This window comes from Salvelinus alpinus, chromosome 15, assembly GCF_045679555.1.
Source record: "Salvelinus alpinus chromosome 15, SLU_Salpinus.1, whole genome shotgun sequence".
NCBI lineage: Eukaryota > Metazoa > Chordata > Actinopteri > Salmoniformes > Salmonidae > Salvelinus > Salvelinus alpinus.
In genome coordinates, this window is record NC_092100.1 from 18708732 (window position 1) to 18727557 (window position 18826).

Here is an 18826-nt window from a genome sequence, read left to right on the forward strand (position 1 = left end):
AAACTGTAACCAGGGTATTTGCAAACAGCACAGGAATGAAATCATCCACATGTATTGATCTCATCTTTACTAATGCTGCAGAAATCTGCTCTAAAGCAGTATCCACATCCATTAGTGATCATAATATAGTAGCCATATCTAGGAAAAACAAAGTTCCAAAGGCTTGGCCTAATATAGTGTATGAGAGACCATACAAAAGGTTTTGTAGTGATTCCTATATTGAAGAGAATATTTGCTGATCTGTGGTGTGTAATGATGAGCAACCAGACGCTGCACTTGACACATGTATGTAATGTGTTATTCCAGTTATTAATAAGCATGCACCCATTAAGAAAATGACTGCAAAAACTGTTAAATCCCCAACGAATGACAAGGAATTAAAACATGGTATGGTTGAGAGGGACGAAGCAAAAGGAATGTCAAATAAATCTGTCTACACAGCTGGTACTGTAAATTGAGAAATCATGTGACTAAACTAAACAAAAAAGAAGAAGAAACTGTGAAACTATGAAACAAAGATAAATTATATAGAGAATGATAGTAAAAAGCTTTGAAGAAACTTAAACCCCCCTAAGGTTGGTGTCCGCGCCTCCGAGGAAATCAAATAAGCGTAATAAAGCAATCCCCATCAAAATCCGTCAGTTTAAGCTAGAGATATGTTTTTTTCAATCCACCATATCTGCCTATGTCGCACTTCTGAATCTGCGCTGAAAGGTGACAGAGCTAGAGCAGTGTTTGTCAGACCATGAGACATCCCGAAAATCGTTCTTCTCACAACATTGTCTGTAGTGTCCGAACAGGATGGTGTTCTCAATTTTGCTCTATGACCGCGACAATTGTCAGGAGACTCGTCTGAAGTCGGTACAGACCCTTTGCTATGAGACTCGAAATTGAGCTCAGGTGCATCCTGTTTCCATTGATCATTCTTGAGATGTTTCTACAACTTGATTGGAGTCCACCTGGGGTAAATTCAATTGATTGGACATGATTTGGAAAGGCAAGCCAAAAATGATTTGGAAAGGCAAGCGCAAAAACCAAGCCATGAGGTCGAAGGAATTGTCCGTAGAGCTCTGAGACAGGATTGTATCGAGGCACAGATCTGGGGAAGTGTAACAAAAAAAATCTGCAGCATTGAAGGTTCCCAAGAACACAGTGGCCTCCATCATTCTTAAATTGAATAAGTTTGGAACCACCAAGACTCTTCCTAGAGCCGGCCGCCCGGCCAAACTGAGCAACCGGGGGAGAAGGTCTTGGTCAGGGAGATGACCAAGAACCTGATGGTCACTCTGACAGAGCTCCAGAGTTCCTCTGTGGAGATGGGAGAACCTTCCAGAAGGACAACCATCTCTGCAGCACTCCACCAATCAGACCTTTATGGTAGAGGACTCTCAGACAATGAGAAACAAGATCTCTGGTCTGATAAAACCAAGATTGAACTCTTTGGCCAGAATGCCAAGCGTTACGGCAGGAGGAAACCTGACACCATCCATACAGTGAAGCAGGACTGTGAGACAAGGATCGAGGGAAAGAGGAACGCAGCAAAGTACAGAGAGATCCTTGTTGAAAACCTGCTCAAGAGCGCTCAGGACCTCAGACTGGGCCGAAGGTTCACCTTCCAACAGGACAACGACCCTAAGCACACAGACAAGACAACACAGGAATGACAAGTCTCTGAATGTCCTTGAGTGGATCAGCCAGAACCGGACTTGAACCTGATTGAACATCTCTGGAGAGACCTGAAAATAGCTGTGCAGCGACACTCCCCATCCAACCTGACAGAGCTTGAGAGGATCTGCAGAGAAGAATTAGAGAAACTCCCCAAATACACGTGTGCCAAACTTGTAGCCTCATACCCAAGAAGACTCAAGGCTGTAATCACTGCCAAAGGGGCTTCAACAAAGTACTGAGTAAAGGGTCTGAATACTTATGTAAATGTGACATTTCTGTTTTTTATTTGTAATAAATGTGCAACAATTTCTAAAAACCTGTTTTTGATTTGTGATTAATGGGGATTGTGTGTAGATTGATGAAAAAAACGATTTAATCCATTTTAGAATAAGCCTATAACAAAATGTGGAAAAAGTCAAGGGGTCTGAATACTTTCCAAATGCACTGTATGGAGACCATTTGCTGCCAAAAATAGAATTTAAATACATCTAAAGGAAAATAATTATAATTATAATAAAATGTTTCCTGATCTTCAATTTTATATATTTTGTGTGACTATCTGTTGTTCCATGTAGTGAATGTGTTATTCAAAGCATTTGTATGGGCTAATAGCAGTAATGCCCAAAATAATTTTTCATCAAAGAATTTGGTTCTATTTTTATTTGATAGTTCAAGGGGTCATAATATTCTAAATCAAATAGCTAAATGACCCTAGATTTGAGCTTTATTATGATGATAGTATTTCCATAAATTAAATTGTGTACTGAAGCATGTGTGTAACTGTATGAAGTGAAGGTCTTAAGTTAAACCATTCTACTGCAATGGTTTTACAAGTGTAAGGGCTATGAAATAAGGATCAGTTACTAGTCGGATTGTACAACACAGAATGAAGGGTTTGAAAGTGTGTGGTTTTATGTGTTGATTTCACTTACTTTTAGTATACAGTACCAGTCAAAAGTTTACACACATCTACTGATTCAAGAGTTTTTCTTATTTTTTACTATTTTGTAGAATAATAGCAAAGACATCAAAACTATGAAATAACACATATCGAATCATGTAGTAACTAAAAAAGTGTTAAACAAATCAAAATATATTTTATATTTGAGATACTTCAAAGTAGCCACCCTTTCCCTTGATGACAGCTTTGCACACTCTTTGTATTCTCTCAATCCGCTTCATGAGGTAGTCACCAGGAATGCATTTCAATTAACAGGTGTGCCTTGTTAAAAGTTCATTTGTGTAATTTCTTTCCTTCTTAATGCGTTTTAGCCAATAAGTTGTGTTGTGACAAGGTACGGGTGGTATACAGAAGATTGCCCTATTTGGTAAAAGACCAAGTCCATTTTATGGCAAGAACAGCTCAAATAAGCAAAGAGAAACGACAGTCCATCATTATTTTAAGGTCAGTCAATACGGAAAATGTCAAGAACTTTGAAAGTTTCTTCAAGTGCAGTCGCAAAAACCATCAATCACTATGATGAAACTGGCGCTCATGAGGACCACCACAGGAATGGAAGACGCAGAGTTACTTCTGCTGCAGAGGATAAGTTCATTAGAGTTACCAGCACCTCAGATTGCAGCCCACATAAATGCTTCACAGAGTTCAAGTAACAGCCTCCAGGCTGTGTAAGGGCTATTTGACCAAGAAGGAGAGTGATGGAGTGCTGCATCAGATAACCTGGCCTCCACAATCACCCGACCTCAACCGTATTGAGATGGTTTGGGATGAGTTGGACCGCAGAGTGAAGGCAAAGAAGCCAACAAATGCTCAGCATATGTGGGAACTCATTCAAGACTGTTGGAAAAGCATTCCAGGTGCAGCTGGGTGAGAGAATACCAAGAGGGTATAAAGCTGTCATCAAGGCAAAGGGTGGCTACTTTGAAGAATCTCAAATATAACATATATTTTGATTTGTTTAACACTTTTTTTGGTTACTACATGATTCCATATGTGTTATTTCGTAGTTTTGATGTTTTTACTATTATTATACAATGTAGAAAATAGGAAAAATAAAGAAGGAACCCTTGAATGAGTAGGTGTGTCCAAACTTATGACTGGTACTGTGCGTATTTTGATAGAACCTCCTTTGATAGTTTAAGCCATAATCTAATGATTACCTTAATATTTAACAATCGCTATCACAGAAGTGATAAAAGGAGGGAGTGTAATTGTACACAGTATGCATCTACTCTCACTCTTTCTTGGTTCATGCAGGTGACTGTGATTTCCTCCTCAGACCAATTGGCAAAACACCCAGAATATGTTCTGGAAGTTGGGATAGGAGATATTGCTCAGTGTCTTGGGAAACTGAGCCCGCGCTATAATAGCCAGTCACCTGCAGGAACCAACCCTATGAGTCATGCCTATGTAGCTTTTTTGTGTAGCAGTATATAAGAGGACAGAAGGGACCGCCCTGGCGGAGCTTATGGCAGACTTGTACTTTGTATGTGTGTTGCTTGTAACCTCTCCAATTAACTGATAATAAAGAATGATTAATTTAATATTGACTTCAGGTGTTTCCTTGGTATTGAATTTCCACCACATACTGATAAGATGTTAGCTGTTTTGATAGACTTCAGTGCAGCTTTTGATATTATCGATAATAATCTGCTGCTGGAAAAACTAATGTGTTATGGCTTTACATCCGCTGCTATATCGTGGATTGAGAGTTACCTGTCTAACAGAACACAGAGGGTAACTCAACATTATACACGTCAGCTACCACAGCAAGTGAAATCACTGCAACACTTAACAAAGAGCTGCAGTAAGTTTTAGAATGGGTGGCAAGTAATAAGGTCGTACTAAATATTTAAAAAACTAAAAGGATTATATTTGGGTCAAATCATTAACTACTACCTTATTACTAAACCTAACTAAATCTTGTAATGAATAATGTGGAAATTGAGCAAGTTGAGAAGACTAAACTGCTTGGAGTAACCCTGGATTGTAAACTGTCATGGTAAAAACATATTGATGCAACGGTAGCTAAGATGGGGAGAGGTCTGTACTTAATAAAGCGCCACTCTGCTTTCTTGACAAAATAAGTCCTACAGGCCCTAGTTTTGTTACACCTGGACTACTGCCCAGTGGTATTGTCAAGTGCCACAAAGAGGGATATATGCAAATTACATTTGGCCCAAAACAGAGCAGCACGGCTGGCCCTTAAATGCATATTGTATATGCAGAGTAAACATCAATGACATGCATGTCAATCTATACTTCTCAAAGTAGAGGAGAGATTGAATGCATCACTACTTGTCTTTGTGAGAGCTATTGACATGTTGAAAGCACCGAGCTGTCTGTTCAAATGACTGGCATACAGCTCAGACACCCATGTATACCCCACAAGACATGCCACCAGAGGTCTCTTCACAGTCCCCAAGTCCAGAACAAGCTCTGGGAAACGCACAGTACTACATAGAGCCATTACTACATGGAACTCTATTCCACATCAAGTAACTGATGCAAGCAGTAAAATCAGATTTATAAAACAGGCACAACTAAACCTTATGGAACAACGCTAACTGTGAAGAGACACACACACACAGGCACACACACACACACGCATACGTGCACACAGACGCTGGCACACACACTCTACACACAGGTACATGGTAATATTGTTGTATGGTGGTATTATACATTTTCTATTGTAGATATGCAGTGGTGTAAAAATGTTATAAGATGTACAGTTATTTTATTTGTTTTGATTGTAAGGGGGATTCCTAATAAATACAATATAATACAATACAGGTGGACCATCAGGACTATCTAAATAAAGTGTGACCAAAAGTAAATCCAGATTAAAGCAATTTGAGGATTGATTATGTGTCATAATTGTCAACTTTTTACCTGAACGCAGACAGTGAGAAAGAACTTGTCATAGTCTTTGGGGCTGCGTCTTAGCAGAAACCTGCCATCTTTGGCGCCTACTTTTTTCAGCTTGTGCACTGCAAACTCAGACCTGAGAAAACAACATATAAAGGCACACAGATGTTAACATCTAATTTATCTCTATGGGTTTGATATAAGTCTGAAAGGACCTACGTGATTGGCCCATGGCAGTTGCTTTCAATGTCTTCAAGCAGGCTGGGAGGTGCAACGTCTTGACAGAAATAGTGACTGGAGTCTGTAGTCAGCCTGAAGTAGCCATCCACAAGTGAAACAAATGAAAGCGCCTCAGTCACTGTTTGAAACTCGGCCTCCTGTGGAGAAAAATGGTGACATGCACACTTTTTCTTTAGCCATACACCCCCCGAAATGGATGTTGCTCAGGTGCAATGAGTCAGCATCAATTGTTGTTGATTAAGCATTAATTAAGGATGTATTGAGCATTGATTCAGTGATATCAACCAACCAGGCATCTGTCGTCCTGCCGGGTGATCGTGACCACCCTGCTGTCCTGGGGAACCTGCTCGTGGCATGCCCTCTTGATGTTGATGTCGATGATCTCTGGGAAGTCACAGAATGTCTGCCACTCCTGTGAAAGAATGTACAGTTATGAAAATACTACAGTTCCCTGAAGGAGGGAACGAAGTATAACATACTTTGGGGAGTTAACCCTGAAGCAAACTGAAATCACGCCCAATGTGCCAATGAATGCCGAGCCCGCCCTTGGAAGCCCCGCTTTCCTGGCTATAATACCGGGGCTCGCATCCATTTCCTCAATTCAGTACCGCTCTTCAGCGAGCCCAAACCCCATTGACGGCTCGGGGCCAAAATATGTTATACCTCGTTCCCTCCTTCAGGGAACAGTAGTTATAGTCATAACTGTACGTTCCCTTGTTCCCTTTCAGTCAGTCACTTGATATAACATACTATGGGGACATACAATCAAGCCCCAAGCCGGCTCAGAGGGTACCAAACTAGGAGGCCCACGGCAGCCCAAGCACACACAGGTTCCTCCGGCTCAAAAAAGGCTACAGAAGCCACTTTTTTCCCTCAGACTTAACCGAGAAGCCTGAACTGTCAGAGAGAAGCCTGAACTGCAGTCTAAGTTCCTATAACCCACAGTTCCAATACCAATATTTACCTTGAGAGCCTGAAATGTCAGAACTCGTACAAGGAACTGCAAGTCCAAAACAACAAACACCTGTCGTAACTTGGTAAAGTGCACACGGGCGCTGCATAAACATCGACCAGAGACACACGACCCCGGCAGACCAAGGCTCAAACCCACAGGGAACAGTGGTAACCCGGACAAAATCCTGCATAACTTCGACCACGGCAGCCAAGTCCTTAAACCCCATCGGTTCCAAAAAGGCTCACACAAGACCTGAGTCTGGAATGCCAAAACTCACAAAAGGAACCGTAAGTCCAAAACAACAGGGAACCTTCAACATAGAAATGCTACCAATGCGGCCTCCTGAGTGGCGCAGCGGTGTAAGCCACTGCATCGCAGTGCTAGAGGCGTCACTACAGACCCAGGTTTGATTCCGGGCTGTGTCACTGCCGGCCGCGACCGGCGCACAATTGGCCTAGTGCGTCCGGGTTAGGGAGGGTTTGGCCGGTCGGGATGTCCCTGTCCTATTGCGCTCTAGCGACTCCTTGTGGTGGGCTGGGCGCATGCACGCTGACTTCAGTCGCCAGTTGTACGGTGTTTCCTCCGACACATTGGTGTGGCTGGCTTCCAGGTTAAGCAAGCAGTGTGTCAAGAAGCAGTGCGGCTTGGTTGGGTCGTGTTTCGGAGGACGCATGGCTCTCGACCTTCGCCTCTCCCGAGTCCGTACCGGAGTTGCAGCGATGAGACAAGACTGTAACTACCAATTGGATATCATGAAATTGAGGAGAAAAAGTGGTAAATAAGCATTTCATGGTAAGGTCTACACATGTTGTATTCAACGCAGGTGACAAATAAAAATATATTTTATTTAGCATGTGTAAAGATCCATGACCTTCCAGAGCCGACTAATCAAGACTGGTCAAGCTCTGTTTTTATTCTGACTTCTCAATACTGAGCTTCTACTTCTTATCATTAAAGACATTCTGACTTACATGTACACACTCGGAACAGGCCATTTTACGGTGTTGCCTCCATTGACCGAGCCACTTGGGAGCACTGTTGCCACAGTAAATTATTGGGGATTATTGGGGAGGAGGGCCCCGAGCCAAACAACCTTGTTAGCGAAACTGGCTCATCAAAATACATCAGCCTGTCCCTCTCAGGAATCCAGAGAACTGGCTCTGTTTATTCGGAAGCACTGTGCTAGGATTACCCCTCTTGTTAGCCTCTTGAGCTAAGTAACGCGCCACTCATCAGCAAAATCTTTAAACAGGGGTTAGCAACGCTTCACAGCTGCAGGGACAGGAAGTAAATACCTTCCCCCAAACCTGGAGGAACCCCTATCAACTCTGACCACCGATCTTTCTCACAAAGTCAGCCCGACTCCCAGTGGAAGTTGAACCCAGCCGGAGACAATGGTCTTGCAAACTGGTCTGAGCCAAGGCCTCCTGAGCGTGTTTCCAACCCAGGCAAAAGGACAGCACTCGTGAGTATCTTACATTTTTCATTGTGAAACCACATGCCCTAGGGCACGGTCAGAGGTTCAAACTCGGCTGGTTAGCCTTTTCAAACGTACTCTTACCACTCAAGTAAGGAAGCATTAGCTACACAAGCAGAGCAGAAAGTAGTTAGCTTTCACCAAACACAAAAACCGATACCAAGACCCAAAACTCGCAACATCTAGGGGGACGAGTACTTTCTCCTCATAACAGACACTTAAATCAGATCTGAATCTCCTAGCCATCATGTGCTTGAAACTGAAGAGCGAAGAATTGAGGAAATGGAGCGAGCCCCGGTATTATAGCCTAGAAGGCGAGGCTTCCGAGGGCGGGCTCGGCATCCATTGGCAGGTTGGGCGTGATTTTAGTTTGCTTCAGGTGAATAGGATTGGTTATTGACTCCTGTGATAGAAAAATTACATATTTACCTGATTTGTTCGATATTTAGCAATTATTTACTTAACAAACAGTGAGATATTTTTGTCCTGCTAATACTGAGTTTGACTGTCCACTCTAGCTTCCTGCAGCTAGGCTGGGTGTCGTGGACATGGGTTTTACTAAAGATAGCTTGAAGCTGACAATTGATTGATGTCTCGGTGATAAAAAACCAAACAGCCAAATTCCATTCTATCATTAGTGGGGCATGTGAGACATATGTCTCTCGTCTAACTGGGCCTACATTCTATCGAGGAGATTGTGGTTGTAACTGGGATAGAGAGGAGTAGAACAAAGGCCTCAATGGTTCTTAGACATCCTCGCATCTGGGAAATTAGGCCAGGGTCGGGGGTTTAAATAACGCCAGGTGCAGATAAAGACAGGATGAGACCAAAGTGGCTCATGGTGCCCCGCAATCTATATGGGAAGGGTGGAGCCAGCCATGGTTGAAGCATTTTTAGGTTTGGTATATAAAGATATGGTATTCTCTGTATGATTCAAGCACTCGGTTCGACAGTCAAGACTGCTGGGCTGACGGTTTCATTACTGCAATAATTAATAGATATAAAATAAAGATGATTGTTTGAAGAAATGACCAAGTCTCTCTCAGTACTGAATTTCCACGACACTCCCCATAGCATGTTATATCGAATGACCGACTGAAAGGGAACATTATTTATGTTTTGCGGTCAGTCAATGTAGATACAGCATGATAATCATGATCATGACCCACAGTAGGGACTTTGCACTTTCTCTCACCAGGACATCAGCAGGGCAGTGACTTCCACTGAATTGTATGCCGCTCTCCCCGGCGACCCGCATAAGGTTGAATGTTGGTTCCTTCTGCTGCAGCTGGGAGCCGGGGTGGTTCACCTGAAAGGTCTCAGTGCCGTGGGAAGGCTCCACCCCTGCCAGCTCCATCAGGTACTTCAGCTTTAGACTGCGTTCTCCCACCGAGCAGCGGCCAAGCTTCTTCAGGAACCGTTTCAGAGTGTTGCGGATTCTGTAGCGCGCAAGCCGGCTCAGTTGCTGGATTTCCTGCCGATGAGTCTCAGGAAGGCATGACTTGTAACTGAAAAAAATGGTAATTGATCTATTCTGCACAGCCAAATAAGAAACCAAGAGACCCGTTGGCATAAAGAAATGTACTCATTTTCATACCCTCTTTTCAGTATTCATACCTGACATTCTTGCACACCTCCCTTACACTCTGGTTGTGTTCCTTAGCCAGTCGCCATAGGTCGAGCACTGCCAGGCCAAGACACTCCTCCTGGACGCTCAAGGGAGGTGAGACCCCCGCCTGGCCAGCCACAAAGTCACTACGGGACTAAAGGGTCACAAAAAATTAAGACTATACACAGAACGCAGGAAGTAGTAGAACACTTACAGTGCCTTCGGAAAGTATTCAGACCCCTTGACTTTTTCCACATTTTGTTAGGTTACAGCCTTATTCTAAGATTGATTAAATTGTTAGCTTTTTTCATCAATCAACACACAATACCCTATAATGACAAAGCAAAACAGGTTTTAGAATTTTTTGCTAATTTATAAAAAATTAAAAACTGAAATATCACATAAGTATTCAGACCCTTTACTCAGTACTTTGTTGAAGCACCTTTGGCAGTGATAACAGCCTCAAGTCTTCTTGGGTATGACACTACATGTTGGGCACACCTGTATTCAGGGAGTTTTTCTCATTCTTCTCTGCAGATCCTCTCAAGCTCTGTCAGGTTGGATGGGGAGCGTTGCTGAACAGCTATTTTCAAGTCTCTCCAGATTTGTTAGATCTGGCTCAAGTCTGGGCTCTGGCTGGGCCACTCAAGGACATTCAGAGACTTGTCCCGAAGCAACTCCTGCATTGTCTTGTCTGTGTGCTTAGGGTCGTTGTCCTGTTGTAAGGTGAACCTTTGCCCCAGTCTGAGGTCCTGACCGATCTTGAGCAGGTTTTCATTAAGGATCTCTCTGTACTTTGCTCCATTCATCTTTGCTTCGATCCTGACTAGTCTCCCAGTCCCTGCCGCTGAAAAACATCCCCACAGCATGATGCTGCCACCACGATAATTCACGGTAGGGATGGTGCCAGGTTTCCTCCAGACGTGACGCTTAGTATTCAGGACAAAGAGTTCGTGATTGGTGGAGTGCTGCAGAGATGGTTGTTCTTCTGGTTCTTGGTCACCACCCTGACCAAGTCCCTTCTGCCCCGATTGCTCAGTTTGGCCTGGCGGCCAGCTTTAGGAAGAGTCTTGGTGGTTCCAAACTTTGTCCATTTAAGAATGATGGAGTCCACTGTGTTCTTGGGGACCTTCAATGCTGCAGAGTTTTTTTGGTACCCTTCCCCAGATCTGTGCCTCGACACAATCCTGTCTTGGAGCTCTACGGACAATTCCTTCGACTTCATGGCTTGGTTTTTGTTTTGATATGCACTGTCAACTGTGGGACCTTATATAGACAGATGTGTGCCTTTTCCAAATCATGTCCAATCAATTGAATTTACCACAGGTGGACTCCAATCAAGTTGTAGAAACATCTCAAGGATGATCAATGGAAACACGATGCACATGAGCTCAATTTCGAGTCTCATAGCAATGGGTCTGAATACTTATGCAAATTTGCTATTTCTGTTTTTGTGTTTTTATACAAAAAGTCTAAAAACCTGTTTTCGCTTTGTCATTATGGGGTATTGTGTGTAGATTATATTTTTATATAATCCATTTTAGAATAAGGCTGTAACATAACAAAATGTGGAAAATACAAAATGTCTGAATACTTTCCGAAGGCACTGTACATATACATGCATGTGTTCTGCCCTTGTGGACATTCTAAAGCTAATCATTCACAACAAATGGCCTTATGTAGTGTTGGAAAATCACAATTGTGCGATGATGTTATTTCACATTATTTATTGCAATATGTTAACATCAAAATAGTCTATATCTAAATGTGAGATTTGGCTTACTGCAAAGGTTGGAAGTGTTTTCTATGTACCTGGGCAAAGAGATAATCAATGACACAGTAGTCGAGCACTGCACTGATTCTGCCTCTTCTCAGACAGTAGCGGTATGATGTTTTTGACCCCTCTCCAAACCAGTTGGCAAAGAAAAACCTTTGTAACAACAGGGGAAATAAAAAAGTAAAATTTTATACATACATGAGTCATCCAGTTCACATTCACAGCTATTAAAATCCCTTTGTATGAGACAACAATATGGTGGTGCTATGCTGGTGCACTACACATGACTAAGACCAAATAAAGTGCAACATAATAGTTCATATTGGGCATAAAATGTATTTCTAGTCAAATGTTTGTTTTTTACACAAAAATTCATAAAGTTTTTTCTCACCTGACTCTGTAGTGAATGCTAATGCTTTCATCAGTGCTGAAAACATGTGTTGGGGGGTAAAAGTTGGACAGATCATCAAACGCCAAAGCAAATAGGCTGTGGTACACTGGTAGGATTCCTAAGGAGAGAGAAAAGTTATTGTCAAAACGTTTTTTTTGCAGTATTGAACATCCATGCTAATACGTGACTGCATTCTCAAGAAATAGAAAGCTTAGAGACAGCAAGGTCCTGAAGGAAGATACACAAGGCTCCAATAAATATTTTGTAATTCCACAACAAATGGGTATGCACACTCAAAAGGTGGCGTAGTCAAGGAAATTTCCAAAATTCCTCCCTTAAAGGGGCAATCTGGGATTTAAACAACAACAAAGTGATCAACTCGCCACTTTTTTGGTAAACAGCTGAATGCTGTTTATTTCACACCATATTACAATTATTCCTCAGACTGTTACAATATATGCTCTTCAACATGGTAAAATAAAAATATTACAACCATATTCACATAAAAACACATATCTTACCACATTTTTTTGCTGCCAGGACACAGACCCTTTCAGCAGAGATTTGTCCAGAGGATATGTTGAACGTTGTTCCTGCCTTTGTGGCAGGGAGGAAGTAGAGATGGACTTGTAAACCAGAGCCAGAACCAGACCTTTGGCTGCCCCCCCTCTCCCTGTCCATTAGAGGTGCTGTCTCCTCCTCAGTGAGATCCATTGGCAGAACCACCCCTGAAACACAAATTACCTGAGAAACGGCAAGTAAATTGAGGGAAGAGGAAGGATAGTGACGTCCTAGATTTTACAAGAAGAGGATGACATCAACAAGCACGCTACTGAAGCCACAAGGGGAAATGAAATGTTATTAAAAGCTAGGGGTTTCCAAAACAGAGGAACTAAACCATGGGAATCTACACAAGACATTTTGTTGAATCTATTTCAACAAGACCAGGTTGAGGCTTTTTGGATCAGAAAACTGAAAATATATGTTGAAAAATATATACAATAGTGAAAAACATACCATGTGGAGAGCAACATTGTCATTTAAACAAACCTAACATTCCAACACAGTTGTGAGTCTTAACATTCAAAGTTTAACATTTGAACTGGACTCAAGCACTTAATCACATAACCCTAATTACTTAATCAATGTTGTCTTGACACTACCTAGTGTCAGCTTGACAAAAATAAGCAGTAAAAGACATAAATTTAAGTTCAGTCTTCACCACTACATCCACACAGTAGCCTATGTACGTACTCCATTACCTCAAAATATGATGGACAGCAAGGTGTCTTCTTTCTGATCAGGCATCCATGTCTTCGATGTCTCTTGTTGATGAGGCTTTTGCTTCTATGTTTCATGGTGGTGGGAGGAGGAAAGTAATACAGTTTCCTGTTTGAGACAGAGCAACATATTTCCAGACCAAAAAATGTATCTTGATTAGTATCGTCAACCTGTTTTAACCTCACTCTGTTCTAGTTTGCAGAAGAGACTTAACAATAAATTACATCTGTCAATACCATTTCCTCTGTGGGGAAATGGAATTTAAGAAGTGAAAGTGTGACAATAATTGTGTGTACATTTTCTTGCAATAGTATTTGAGAAATTATTTTTGTCTTTTTCACATGTAGCAGATATAGACAGAAAATGTGTAAACAGACTTGAACATGAGTTGGAATGTTATTCAACTGACTTGTTCAAGACAAAAAGAAAGCTCTTTGAAGCTGTACCGTGGTTTCCTCTTTCACTGACAAGCAGTGGGTTCTTGTAGTTTCCTGTCGCGAACCAAACAAAAAAAGATACCCAAGTTATATGAAAGTGAAAACCCTGTGTTGTTCAATGGGCACACTTAGTTTCCCATTAGGCATTGACTGTATTTGCCATACGAGGTTATGTTTCTCTTAATGTCATTTAGATTTCACCATAGCCACGCAAACCTCTCTATCGGTATATGATATTATTCAATATTGCCCTTGATTATTTTAATCATGTGTGTTGATGCTGTACTACAGTTGGTCATCATCCATTGTTTAGACTATAGGGCCATACCATTATGAGTCTTCCGTTAAGAATTCATATCATATTTGCTGAGTGTACCATAAACTGCAAAGGCAGTCTAACTTGAAGATGTTCATCCGAATGTTGTAAGTAGAGTGCGGGTTTGCTATTACTCTTTATGGAGTGCAGGAGCACTTCAAGATTTCTGGTCTGCCAGATTTCAGAGACCTTGTTAGTTCCAACTGTTTACAGAGTTTCAAGCACATCAGCTAGTTGACATGAATGGCTCATGGGGTGGAAAAGTGAGAGGTTCTAGGTCAGATTGAGCAGGAAGCAGGAAGCAAAGGCAGAACACAAAACACAGTTTAACATTTATTTTCTTAAGGCATGATTTTCAGTTTCAGCATACAGCTTCCAGCACATTCTCAATACAGTTAAATTCCTTTGTGGTCATTGTGTCAAGAAGCAGTTGGGTTGTGTTTCGGAAGATGCACGGCTCTCGATTTTCGCCTCTCCTGAGTCCGTATGGGAATTGCAGTGACAAGACTAACTACCAATTGGATACCATGAAAAAGGGGTAACAACTTTTTTTTAAAACACAGAACCGACACTTGCCTCCATTCACCTAGCGGGTAAGGTGTTGGGCACCAACTACCCCTAGAATTCTCTTCAGGTATTTAATGTTAACATCTGTTGTCACCCCTGAAATGACTCCTTTAACAGGCACTCTGCTCCAAAGTTCAAAGCACAATACTTCTGTTGTATGGATTATTTTGAGGCCAACTGCAATATATCTCTATTCTTCATAAACACAATTAATCAGTATATGACCAATCCACCATGCCTCTGGACTGCATCACCTCCTGTGGGCAGCCACCAACAAACACAAAAACAGGGGGTTTAAATACGTTTAGCACAAATCACATGACCAGTCAATTATCCAAAATAAATAATTGTTTCTGATTACATGCAAATGAGTCACACCTGTGACACACATGTACGATATTGTTAAGTAATCACCAGAGTTTTGGACTCAAGCGACAAATTTGATGACTTGAGACTTGACTTTATAGAAAATAAAATAACTTGAGACTTGACATGGAGCCTCAGGACTCGACTTTGACTGATGACTTGAACTTATCTGGACAGGTTTTGTAATGTTTTGTAAGTTATTTTGTGGCACGGAGTCTACGTGGATTACTCTACACACACAGCCAGAGACAGTAAGCAGCATCGCTCTTGCAAAAAAAAATGCAACAGATTGGCTAGTGAAACACATACACAGCACTCTGATTGGACCAGCAAACTGACAATCAACATAGATCGGGTGAGCTAGCAAACGTCATATTGCAGGAAGAGAGGATTGCCATATAAATATGTAGCTCAAAGTTTTGGGTGATTAAGAATATTAACTGTTTACTTTGCTAGCTCACCAGCAATGGGGCAACAATTACTAGCATAGGCCTACTGGTCTTTTGGTATGTAACAAATGCTTGAAAATTATGATTTACTTATGAAGTTTGCATTTGGAATGTTTTGTTTAAAATAAATTACTGTGGTGAAGACGTACCATAGGCACAGATCTTCACTTGCGCTCACCAAACTCCTGCCAGAGGAGAGTGCTTTTTTTCTCTTGTTGAAATGTTTGCTTTCGCACGTTTAAATGCATAGGCCCTATGTGGTAAATCTATATTCCATCTAATACTACAATAATTGCTAGCGTTTCATCATTCCAACCCTGTACCGTTTATTGCAACACCTAGACATTTCTGTTTCATGTTTGATAGGCCTACGATACATTTTAATTTAGCCAACCATTTCAAATAATTGTAATTCACCACTTCTGAGGATCACTTAGAAGGTCACACAGACACTTTTCAGAATGAGGTCCTTCTTCCAATAGGGTTTCACCAGGTACCGTGCTTCACAAAGAACCCACAGTCACCCTGGCCCCTCACCCCTACAGACCGCACCAATCCCCACTGTGATCAATTCAGTGTCAGGACGGCTCTAGGTCGCCCGCAACTGACCAGTGGCAGAGTATCTTTGAGTTCACAAACTCTCAGATTACTCTCCTCTGACTCGGCCCTGCTTACGCCTCCAAGGTGCCCCCCTCAGACAGGAATAGACACTCAGAGCCTACGTAATAGAGGCTTTTCTTAAAAACTTGACTTTGTGTGTTTCGCTCAACTCTTTATTTTTTTTAAACTAAGTTCGAGATGTGGTATCCACTCAACTCTCAGATCTTAGGTTGGTCCATCTGCTCTGTTCCCGAAGTGTGGTCTCCCTGAGATCCCAAGTTTGAGGGATCCCTCGTGCACGATTTACCCAGGTCGTCAGGAGCGGTCATCAAGTGAAGATTCACATCCCATTCCCCTCGCCAAAAGTGGTGGTTAATTTCTTTACTATCAAATGAGGAGAGACAAACTTATCACACAAGTCAGAGTTATACTTAAACTAAATCTTTAATCACTTATTAATAAGGGAGCAGGTCAATACAACGCACACATATAAAGTGAATTGATTGAGTGCTCTACGATAATGAAGGCTGGTCATGGCTGGTCGACGATTCATGCTCAGATGATTCGTTGAGAGCCCAGAGATAAAAGTACCAACGTCTTTTATAGCCAAGATACACCCCTTTCAACCAACATGACAAACAGATATGTAGAATGGGTCACAAGGTTAAGATCTGTATGAAAGATACCTATAATACATCGCAGACAGTATCTGCTGTGTCAACAGTTCTCATTGTATAGAGACCAGTGTCCGGCCCCGTATAGAACAGAAACATTAACTCATTGCTCTGGAATGCTTTTTAGGTTTTATCACCCAAAAGACATTGTAAATCTCCTGTCAGTGTTATCTCCCAGAGGCCCATCCTCAGTAGAACACACACACACAATAGTTAACAGAATACTCTATTCTGTTGCATAAAACAACCATTTGATGCAATAAAAGTATTATAACATAATCTTGCAATTTTCCACCATAGTGGGAGCAATGTTTATTGTGCACCTGGACATTCACAAGACTCAAGGTAGAAGTTCTATTTATGTAATTCAATGTATTGTTTCCTTTGTTCATGTTTCCCGGGTTATGTCGGAGTTCCGCGTGTCTTTGTCCTATGTCTCTATCTTTCTGGTTGTTGGTAATAGGAGCATGCGTGCCTCTGTGTGCATAGAAATAGGCTACATGGCCGAGCGCCACGCTTTGGAGTCATGAAGTTGAATAAGATTAAATGAGTGTTCCATGTATTCATGGTGTCGAAATATCATTAAGTCTGATTAAGACAATTGTAACAATGGATGTGGAAATCGCCTTTGACCTTGTAAAACCATTTTATTGGTTGTAATTGCCAATTGGGTAAGTGTATGGTCCTGGGGGCTTATGTAGGCCTACCTGTTTGAGCTCCTGTTAGACAGATTCTATTTTTGGTTTCTCAAGGGGAGGCTGTACAGTCTTGCCCTCTATCTGCGTCCGTTCAGATAGGACAGGTTAAGCCTGATACAGAGGCTATTTCCTTTGGGCTATTGCCCGTGTATATTTGGTAAATCTACTTGTATTGTTTATTTACTTATTTATTTTTCTCCCCAATTTCGTGGTATCCAATTGGTAGTAGTTACAGTCTTGTCTCATCGCTGCAACTCCCGTACGGACTCGGGAGAGGCGACGGTCGAGAGCCATGCGTCCTCCGAAACACAACCCAACCAAGCCGCACTGCTTCTTGACACAACGCCCATCCAACCCGGAAGCCAGCCGCACCAATGTGTCAGAGGAAACACCGTACACCTGGCGACCGTGTCAGCGTGCACTGCGCCCGACCCGCCACAGGAGTCACTAGTGTGCGACGAGACAAGGATATCCCTGCCGGCCAAACCCTCCCTAACCCGGACGACGCTGGGCGAATTGTGCGCCGCCCCATGGTCCTCCCGGTCGCGGCCAGCTGCGACAGAGCCTGGACTCAAACCCAGAATCTCTAGTGGCACAGCTATCACTGCGATGCAGTGCCTTAGAACACTGCACCACTCGGGAGGCCCCTACTTGTATATTTTGTATGATATGGTGCTTTTGTATTTATTAAGGATCCCCATTTGCAGCAGCTACTCTTCCTGGGGTCCAGCAACATTAAGGCAGTTATTTATAATAAAAAATATTACATGACATTACATTTCATAACACTTTTCACAAAGTAGTGTGTGTGCCCACTACTCTATTACCACATTTACAATACAAAATCCATGTGTATGTGTATGTAGTTTGTATGCGTGTGTCTGTGCCTGTGTGTCTGCTTGAATCAGTCATCACCTGATGTGAAATAGAGTTCCATGTAGCCATGGCTCTATGTAGCACTGTGTGCCTCCCATAGTCTACTCTAGACTTTGGGATTGTGAAAAGACCCCTGGTGGCATGTCTTGTGGAGTATGCATGGGTGTACGAGCTGTATGCTAGTAGTTTAAAACAGACAGCTCGGTGCAATCAGCTTGTCAATACTTCTTACAAAAACAAGTGATGAAGTCAATCTCTCCTCTACTTTGAGCCATGAGTTTGAGATGCATATTTATTCATATTAGCTCTCCGTGTACATTTAAGGGCCAGCCGTGCTGCCCTGTTCGGAGCCAATTGTAATTTTCCTAAGTCCCTCTTTGTGGCACCTGACCACACGACTGGACAGTAGTCCAGGTGTGACAAAACTAGGGCCTGTAGGACCTGCCTTGTTGATAGTGTTGTTAAGAAGACAGAGCAGGTCTCCCGAGTGGCGCAACAATCTAAGGCACTACATTGCTGTGCTTGAGGCGTCACTACAGCCCCGGGTTCGATCCCAGGCTGTGTTGGAGCCGGTCGTGACCGGGAGACCCATGAGGCGGTACACAATTGGCCC

General features: G+C 42.3%; 1 protein-coding gene across 2 annotated transcripts in view; it reads right to left on the reverse strand.

Moving 5' to 3' along the window:
- The window catches only part of jak3 (Janus kinase 3 (a protein tyrosine kinase, leukocyte)), a 28678-nt gene extending 15298 nt beyond the window's left edge, over window positions 1-13380 (reverse strand). Inside the window, exons 1-9 of one of the 2 annotated variants that reach the window (XM_071342739.1) lie at window positions 13212-13380; window positions 12471-12693; window positions 11950-12067; window positions 11594-11711; window positions 9790-9935; window positions 9368-9680; window positions 6030-6152; window positions 5720-5877; window positions 5525-5636 (exon numbers count right to left, since the gene is read on the reverse strand). In XM_071342739.1, coding sequence (XP_071198840.1) covers window positions 5525-5636; window positions 5720-5877; window positions 6030-6152; window positions 9368-9680; window positions 9790-9935; window positions 11594-11711; window positions 11950-12067; window positions 12471-12693; window positions 13212-13307 — 1407 coding nt within the window. In that variant the 5' untranslated portion in view covers window positions 13308-13380. The remainder of the gene's footprint in view (window positions 1-5524; window positions 5637-5719; window positions 5878-6029; window positions 6153-9367; window positions 9681-9789; window positions 9936-11593; window positions 11712-11949; window positions 12068-12470; window positions 12694-13211) is intronic. The other variant, XM_071342740.1, reaches the window with a different exon arrangement.
- Between the last annotated feature and the right edge of the window lie 5446 nt (window positions 13381-18826).